Source organism: Erithacus rubecula (assembly GCF_903797595.1).
Source record: "Erithacus rubecula genome assembly, contig: scaffold_930_arrow_ctg1, whole genome shotgun sequence".
NCBI lineage: Eukaryota > Metazoa > Chordata > Aves > Passeriformes > Muscicapidae > Erithacus > Erithacus rubecula.
The window spans coordinates 11,715-20,636 of NW_027635403.1; the positions used below are offsets into that span (position 1 = coordinate 11,715).

At 55.9% G+C, this 8,922-nt stretch overlaps 1 protein-coding gene and 1 long non-coding RNA gene across 2 annotated transcripts; one reads left to right on the top strand and one right to left on the bottom strand.

The window, feature by feature from the left end:
* Positions 1 to 2,562: 2,562 nt before the first annotated feature.
* LOC306816856 (uncharacterized protein) lies at positions 2,563 to 4,049 on the bottom strand. The gene is made up of 2 exons (XM_079333308.1): positions 3,657 to 4,049; positions 2,563 to 3,498 (listed from the first exon to the last, which is right to left on the bottom strand). Exons 1-2 carry the CDS (start codon positions 3,709 to 3,711, stop codon positions 2,576 to 2,578), a joined length of 978 nt encoding a protein of 325 aa, XP_079189434.1. The 5' UTR covers positions 3,712 to 4,049; the 3' UTR covers positions 2,563 to 2,575.
* Positions 4,050 to 5,667: 1,618 nt separating this feature from the next.
* LOC306816857 lies at positions 5,668 to 8,669 on the top strand. The gene is made up of 3 exons (XR_013777794.1): positions 5,668 to 5,740; positions 7,025 to 7,249; positions 8,511 to 8,669. It is a non-coding gene; the product is annotated as an uncharacterized lncRNA (long non-coding RNA).
* The last annotated feature ends 253 nt before the right edge of the window (positions 8,670 to 8,922 follow it).

Sequence of the window (8,922 nt, forward strand, 5' to 3'; positions counted from 1 at the left end):
CCACTCTTGGGATCCCTCACCCATCTCTGCAGTCCTTGCTCCAACATCTCCAGGTGTCTGGGAAGAGTCCAAAGGGATGGAATTTCCCACCCAGGGTCCCCAGCAAGCCCCAGTTTGGATCTGCTGCCCCCAGTTTTCCCAGTTTCCCTCTCCTTTTCCCCAGGCCGGGTTTCCCCCACCCCCAGTGGGTGGGAGCAGCCGAGAGCTCCGCGCTGCCCATCCTGACCTGTCCCGGCTCCATCCCTGCTCCTGCCACGGGCTGCAAGGGCTCGGGAACGGGGCAGGAGCAGTGGGGATGGGGGAGCGGTGATGGAGAAACAGCAGGAGAAGAGGTGGAGGGATTAAGATGAGGAGGAAGAGGAGGAGGAGTGGGAGGAAGAGCTGGGATAGAGGATGAGTAGCAGGAACTGGAAGCGGAGGGACCACGCAGTCCAGCCCTCGCTGTGTCCGCAGCCCTCCCGCCCCTGGGACATTGTCCCCCCATCTCACAGTGACCGCAGAGGGGCAGCTCGCCCCTGGGGTCTCCATCAGAGGGAGTTTTTGAGGGTGTAGGGGAAGATTTTTGGAGCTTGAAGGACTCCAAAGCTAAGCCACAAATGCCCTTTGGGGAGATTTGGGGGGGTGTCCCAGGAGGTTGTTTATTCCCGGAGGAGGGCAGAACACTGGGACACCAACAGCTGGGCAGCTGTCGGGGGCCAGCACCGCCCCCAGTTCCGGGGTCACCGGGTCGTGGTGGAGGAGCTCGGCCAGGAGCTGCCACTGGTCTGCAGTGAGAGCCGGGGGCGTTCACCCTGCACTGCTCAGCACCCCGGGGTGCTGCAGACCCCCAACCCCCTCCCCAAGGCCGTGGCGGTGCTGGGGGAGTTGCCCCAGGCCTGAGTCTCAAGTGTGTCCAGGATGGTGAGCACCGAGTCCATGTGGTGTGGGGCAACAACTGGGGGGCAACCAGTGGGGGGGTGAGGAGGACTAAGGGGTGGGGAGAGGACTGGAGGAGGGGAAAGGCATCCACAAAAGTACCAGAAGCAGGAAGGTGCCTGAATATGGGGGAAAGGGTGGAAAAGGGAGGAAATTATCCAAAAAAAGAGGAAGGGAACCAAAATAAGGGGAAAGGAAACAAAATAAGTGGGAAAGACCCAAAAGAGGGGAAGACACAAAATAGGGGAGCAAGTATCCAGAATAGGGGGAAAAGACCCAAAATCAGAGGAGAAAGGTTTTCATGGGGTGTCACGGCTTGTCCCTACCTGTGCTGGGGCAAGTGCAGACACTCAGTGCCAGGAGCAGCCACAGAAACATCCTGAGGGACATGGGGACACCCTGAAGGACACGGGCCTGGGACCTCAGGTACTTAGGCCACGCTGGGGGTGGGGGACAGGAACACAGGACGAGAGACAGGGGCACATGGAAGGGGACTGAGACACACAGAGGGGTGACAGGGAACCATGGTGGAGGATGGGGACAGAGGGGAGGGGACACAATGCTACCAGGACACACAGCAGGGGACAATGTCGCCACACCTGTGGGGACACTGCCACTAGGACACCTCTAGTGACACCCCGCGTGGCACTGATCCTTGCCCTGTCCCCCAGGGGTCCCCTGAACGTGGTGGCCCTGGGACACCCTGGTGGCTGTCACTTGCTTCCACACTGCTTTTCACCAGCTGAACAAGCCCTGACAACAACTTGTCAACAACCCTCCCACCCTGGTGGGTGGTGACATTTGGCTGGGATATTGCAGTAGTGACAGTGGGGATGTGGTGCATTGGGCAACCATCTTAGCCATGGCTGAGATGAGGTGCAGGTGACACTGTGGTGGCACAGGTTGTGGCATTGATGCTGTTGCAGTTCATGTCCCCACCCATGTCCACGTCCCCTTATGTCCACAGCTAGGCCTGTGTCTCCATCCATGTCTATGTCCCCATGAAAGGCTGTGTCCCCTCATGTCCCCATCCATGACCTCACCTGTGTCATTGTCTACCACATCTCCCCATCCATGCATTACTTCAACATCTTTATTTTTACTCTAATTTCAGGACTTTCAAAGGGATGAACAGAAACCTTTTTGTTTCAAGGCCAAAACAAAAAGATTTACGTGTCCCTGCTGGCAGAGCATCCACATGCTTGGCTGGGTGGGAAGAACCCTTTCTGGAGGGGTTTCCACCCCACTGTCTCCAAAATCATGGGATTTGCCCCAGTCTGTTCCCATTTGGATGTGGAAGATGTGCATAGGCCAGAGAGGATTAAAACGATGGTTTTTTATTGGAGAAGACCTCCAAGGCCACCCAGTGTTTCTTGATGCCACCAGAAGATGCAACAAATGATATTTTTCTGGGGTCAGAAGTCGACAAATGTGCTCTCCACAATGGATTTGTGATGTTGGTCTGTGGATGTATCCAGGTACCCAAGGGAAGCCAGGAGAATGTGGAGCCCCCCCAGCCAGGTGTCTTCCCAACACAGATCACTGGGGCTCTGCCCACTGGGAGACACTGGGATCATCCAGCACAGAACCTGTAACGGAGAACGGAGCTGGAGCGGCACATGAAGCTCTTCCCACATTCAAGGCACTCACAGGGCTTCCCTTAGTGGTACCTCCGTTGGTGCGTGGTCAAGTGTGAGCTCTGTGAGAAGCTCTTGCCACACTCAGAACACTCATAAGGCCTCTCCCTGGTGTGGATGCGCCGGTGGGTGACGAGGTTGGACTTGTACCTGAAGCCCTTCCCACACTCGGGACAACAGAAGGGCTTCTCCTCTATGTGAATGCGCTGGTGCTGGAGGAGACTGGAGCTGGTTGGAAACCTCTTGCTGCATTTATCACACTCGTAGGGCTGTTCACCCGTGTGGCTCCTTTGGTGGACAATCAGATCAGAGCTGGTCCTGAAGCACTTGCCACACTGGGAGCACTCATAGGGCCTCTCCCCAGTGTGGATACGCAGGTGGGAGACAAGGCAGCAGTTGTGTTTGAAGCCCTTCCCACAGCTGGGGCAGCGGAAGGGCCTCTCCTCTGTGTGAATGCGCTGATGCCTGAGGAGATTGGAGCTGGTCTGAAACCTCATCCTGCATTTGTCACACTCGTAGGGCCTCTCCCCAGTGTGGATCATCTGGTGGCGGATCAGTTTGTATCTCGTACTGAAGCCCTTCCCACACGCTCCACACTCGTAGGGCCGTTCCCCCACATGGACTCTCCAGTGGCAGATCAGGGAGGATCTCTTGCTGAAGCTCTTCCCACAATTCGAACACTCGTGGGGCTTCTCCTCATCATGATGCTGCTCATGGACCCCAAACTCTGAGCTCTGGCTGCAGCTCTGTGCACTCATCTGGCCCAGGCTGGATCTTTCCTCCTCGGATACCCAAGATCTGTGTTTGCAGCCCACCCTCGTGAGGGATCTCCGGGGCTTTTCCTCCTCATTGGTTTCCTGTGCTGTGGAGCCACTCCAAATGGCCTCTTCCATGGGGTTCTGGCACAGGGATGTGTCCTCGCTGGTCTCCGTGCTCAGCTCCTTCTCTGGGCGAGGAAGGACAAGGAGAGGGTGAGATTTGCCTCCGTGCCAGAGGGAAGGGGAAGGACAGCATCAGCAGTGGGGCTGTCCTGCAGCCAGGGGCCGTGCTGGGCTGGGAGATGGAGCAGGACAGAGGGGAAAGGGGCAGTGACTTCCTCCTCACCTGCCTGAGGCTCCGGTGGCAGGTTCCCCTTCCTCACGGCCTCCTCCTCCTCCATCAGGGCAATGTTTGGGAAGCGGAAATCCAGTTTTGGGCGAAAACAAGGGCTGTGCGCGTTGGTTTTGATGTTCCCGCTACCCGAGTGGAGCTGGAGAAGTCCCTTTCAGCCTCGGGCACCCGGAGCCCGCTCATCACCAACCTCCCCCACCCCTCCGGATGGCCAGTGGGTCCCTCGGCTCCGGGATCGCCCCTCTGTGCTCTCCCTGCTCGGGGCTCCCGCCTTCCCCCGCAGCTCTCCCGGGTATCTCCAGACCCAATATCGCCCCTTCCCCGCCGCTACCGGGCGATCGCAACGTGGGACCCGGCACGATCCCTCCCGGGCCATTTCCGGCTCAAACATCCCATGCCCCGCAAAAAACTCTTCCCGGATTCCCCCTTCCCCCAACTGATATGGGGCGAGCTCCCCCTGCCAGCTCACCTGCGGCTTCCAGGGGGAGGGTGATGCCGACGGAGCCGGGGGAGCCTGAGCGGGCGGGCGGGGGAGCCGCGCTGCTGCTGCTGCTGCTGCTCTTCCTCCCGCTCCTCCTCCGCTCCCAGCTCGGCCCGAGCAGGTGCCGACACCCAAAAGCAGCCGCGCTGTGCCCTGAGGGGTTCCAAAGTGGCTGCGCCCCGTGCGGCGCTGGGACCGATACTGCGAGCACTGGGAGCGATCCTGAGAGCACCTGGAAGCAACTGGGAGTGCTTTTCCTCCCAGTTCGGCTCTTACTGGGAGGAAACAGAGCCCAGATCCGGCTGCAGCCGGTGGTGGGCGGGACCAAGCTCGAGGGCGTGGTTATGCAAATCTAGGAGCGGTCGCGCGCTATGATTGGTGGGCGAGAGGAACGCGATGTTTCCCTGTCACGTGAGGGCCGCTGAGGTCCGGAGCGATGGCGGCGGCGTCTGGTGAGAGGGGAGACGGACGGGAATAGGGACAGGGGCTGGGAATACGGGCCGGGGATAGGGACAGGGACCGAGAATGGGGACGGGGACTGAGATAGGGACAGGGTCAGGGCTGTCGCACCTGATCTTGCTGACTGGGAGCTCGGGGAGGGGGAGGTCTCATTTTCGGAGCTCCCCGCCCCAATCCGGGGGTTCCTCGTCCTGTTCTAGGGGGGAGCAGTCAGCACCCCCAGTACCCCTCCAATAGCTCCCAGTACCAGGCAAGGGGCTTTATCTTCATCCTGGTTTGGTGTCCAGCTCCAATCCCAGTGCCAGTGTCCACTCCCAGTGCCCAGCCTCAGTCCCAGTGTCCATTGTCCAGTCCCAATCCCCACCCGGTGTCCAGCTGCTGTGCCATGATGCCAAGCACTGTCCCAGGTGGCTTCCACAGGTAATCCCCAAACCCTCCAAAAATCCCACCCAGGGACATTTCCCATCCCTAAAATCCCAGTGTGAGATTTGCAGTCCTATTTCCAAATTCTTGTGTGGGATTTTGGAGTGGAATTTTCCCTTTCCTAGGATTCCCTTTACCCTTTCCCAGGATTTTTTAGGGGGATTTTGTGGCCCAGTTTTCCCTTTCCTTTTGTTTTTTTGGAGATTTTGGTGGTAGTATTTTTCCTTTTCTAGGGTTTTTTGGGGGGATTTTGGGAACTCCTGGGGCTTTTAGGGATTTCAAGTGAAATTTTCCATTCCCGTTGGACTTTTGAGATTTTGGTGTGGAAATTTTCCTTTTCACCTTGTTTTTTTTTAGGATTTTGGGGTGGAATTCTAATTCTTGGGGGATTTTGGGGTTGAATTTTTCCTTTTCCAAGTGTTTTTTTGGGACTTCAGGAACTCACGAGGTTTTTGGGGCTTTTTGGAGCAGATTTGTTCTTTTTCCTGTTGTTTTTTTGGGGGATTTTTTGGGGCAGGGTTTTCCCTTTTTCATTGGTTTCTTTGGGATTTTGAGGTGGATTTTTTCCTTTCATTTGGTGATGTTGAGGCCTCTTGCAGTGTTTTTTGTCCCCTCAGACTGATCAATGTCATTGTGATGTTCCCAGCTCAAGGCTATCAACATCAAAATGCTGCTAAACCACAAAATCCCTGACTGCTACACCTTCAGTGATACTGTGAGTGTCCCTGAGTGTCCCTAAATGTCCCAAAGTGTCCCCAGTGTCCCCTGAGTGTCCTTCTTGTATCCTCTCCTGTCCCTTTTGTGTACTTCATGTCTCTCCTGGTGTCCAATTCATGTCCTCCTTGTGTTCCTCTTGAGTATCCTTCAGTCCCTTATCTGTCCCTCTGTCCCTTGGCTGTTCCCTGGTGCCCCTGCATTCCCTGGGGGGCAGCCAGTGAGTGCTTGGACAGTGACTGTGATGATGGCAGTGACAGTGACAATGATGGTGGCAGTGAGAGTGCTAATGACAGTGACAATGACAGCGATGGTGGCAATGATGGTGACAGTGACACACCAATGACAGTGCCATCCAGTGTCCCCAGGTCACATTTGACAACTGCTCCCATAGCAGGCGAGTGCAGATCCACCTGGTCACCCATCTGGGAGTGCCACCATCCCTCCTGCCCAGCAGAGGAGACAGTGGGTTACAGTGGATGACCAGAGACAGGGTGACAGGGGACAAGGTAACAGGGGAACACAGTGACAGAGTAAGAGGTGCCCTGCCACCCCCGTGCTCTGGGCACAGGCTGGAGGCATTTCTGTCGAGCCCCAACCACACTTCCCCACCAAACCCACTCCCCTCTCACCTTGGGAACACCCCTGACCCCCCCTTTGTCACCCTAGGGTGCCCCTCAGTTGGAGGGGAACTTGCTGGCACCACAGGACCCCTTCTCTGTACTATCCCCAAGGTGGCACCTGTGCTTTTTGTCACCTCCACCTGCCAATTTGTCACCTACTGCGGGTCATTCCTCGAAGGGACTGTGTGGTCCTGGTGGCTCCTGGAGTCCCCCCAGTGTGACAGCTGGGGTTCTCAAGATGCTGCAGTGACAATTTGAGGGTGTGAATGCTTGTTTTGGTCTCCAGGATGGGTCCTGAGGTCCCTCCCATCACCACAAAGTCACCTCTCCAGCTCGTGCCTCAGTTTCCCACTCACTCTGCAGGAATCACCCAGAGCTGATCTTCTGGAACTGGGTTTATTTTGGGCAGTTTTGGGGTTAGGGCTACTGGGATGGGCTGGTGGGCCAGTGGGCTGGGCCAGGGTGTGTCCAGACTGGTGGTCATCTGGGCTGGGAGCTGCCTAGGCCGGGGGGCTGCAGGGCCAAGGGCTGTCCAGACCAGTGTCCAGCTGAGATCTGTGACTCTGGTGTCTATCCAGACCAGTGTCCATCCAGAGTGGGATCCACGGCTCTGGTGTCCATCTGGACCAGTGTCCAACCTCTCCTGCCCCCATCCATCCCAGGCTCCCTGGCCCTGGCTGCTCTTCACTGCAGAGTGGACAAGACCCACAGTCAGTCCCAAGATGACCCGAAACCCTCCCACCAACCTCACCAGGCCACTCACCTGGAGTCCCGGGGCCACCAGTGTCCCCTGGCAGCTGGGCCAGCTCTGGATCACCTGGAAGAGGAGGTCCACAGCCCCGGGCCGGGGTCTCAAGGGCATCCAGGATGGCAAGAACCGAGTCCATGTAGCATGGGAGGATAATTGGGGACACAGCTGGGGAAACATCTGTGGGGAAGGGGGCTGGGGTGGAGGGGAACAAGGGCGGCTAAGAGGTGCGGAGGGGGTTGGAGGGGAGGGGTGCACCCAAAAATGTGCCAAAGTCAAGGGGAGGATGCCCATAACAGGGGGAAAGGATGGAAAGGATCCAAACAAGCACAGAAAAGGCCAAAACCAGAGGGCAATGAACCCAAAAGAGGGGGAAAGAACCTAAAATCAGAGGACAAAGGATATTGTGGGGTGTTATAGGGTGTCACAGGGTTTCCCTACCTGTGCCATGGTGTGCCCCTGCCTGTGCCGGGGCAAGTGCAGATGCTCAGAGCCAGGAGCAGCCGTGAGAACATCCTGAGGGACACAGGAACACCCTGCATGACATAGGGGCACCTTGAGGGACATGGGGACACTCTGCAGGACAGGGGGACACTGCAGGATGACTCCCCTCGGAGAGCCCAGGACCTCAGGGACTTTGGCTGCAGGAACAAACTGGACTTTGAACAGCACATCAATATGATTTTGCGGAAGCCAATTTATTGTTTACAATTCACCCCAATTATACATTTCTGCAACCATCACCCACGTGGGGATACACTTTACAATTGGTAATTTTAGGATATTGATCCACCCCTTCAACCCCTCAAAAGTCTGTCATTGGTGGTCTTCAAGATCCTTGCTGCCCCCTGCTGTCTTGAATCTTCTAATCTTGGTATTAGATGTTTTCAACATCTTCTCTCCCAATTTAACATAGTTTATGTTCCAGGGGCCTTGGGGTGTTTCAAACAAGTTATCAAAAAACTCCTAAAATTTTCTCATGCTATGCACCTGTTGTGAATACTAGTCTAAACTAAGAAATACACAGGAACAGCTAGTGTGTGAAAGAAGCATGTGAATGAACAGCAAAACATAGCAACTAAATATAGTTTTTGGCTGGTGCACACACAGAAGGCCCAGATTTGTATGGAGATGTCCATCGGGGTCCCAACCCCGTTCAGCCTTACAACATTTGGCCCTGTTGGGGGCTGGGGACAGGGACATAGAGGGAGGGCCGGGGACACATGGAAGGGGACAGGGAGACATGGCAGGGGATGGGGACATACAGAGGGGAGGCAACACAATGCCACCAAGACACACAGCAGGGGACGATGTCACCACACCTGTGGGGACGCTGCCACCAGGACACATGTCCCCATCCATGCATTACTTCAACATCTTTATTTTTACTCTAATTTCAGGACTTTCAAAGGGATGAACAGAAACCTTTTTGTTTCAAGGCCAAAACAAAAAGATTTACGTGTCCCTGCTGGCAGAGCATCCACATGCTTGGCTGGGTGGGAAGAAACCCTTTTTGGAGGGGTTTCCACCCCACTGTCTCCAAAATCATGGGATTTGCCCCAGTCTGTTCCCATTTGGATGTGGAAGAGACGAGTAAAACTAGGTTTTTTTTTTTTGGAGAAGACCTCCAAGGCCACCCAGTGTTGCTTGATGCCACCAGAAGATGCAACAAATGATATTTTTCTGGAGTCAGAAGTCGACAAATGTGCTCTCCACAATGGATTTGTGATGTTGGTCTGTGGATGTATCCAGGTACCCAAGGGAAGCCAGGAGAATGTGGAGCCCCCCCAGCCAGGTGTCTTCCCAACACAG

Bases quoted from the DNA above. Each gene is read 5' to 3' on its own strand.
- LOC306816856 (XM_079333308.1), bottom strand. From the start codon at position 3,711: ATGGAGGAGGAGGAGGCCGTGAGGAAGGGGAACCTGCCACCGGAGCCT. The intron at 3,499-3,656 runs GTGAGGAGGAAG...TTCCTCGCCCAG, and splicing joins GCCACCGGAGCCTCAGGCAG to AGAAGGAGCTGAGCACGGAG.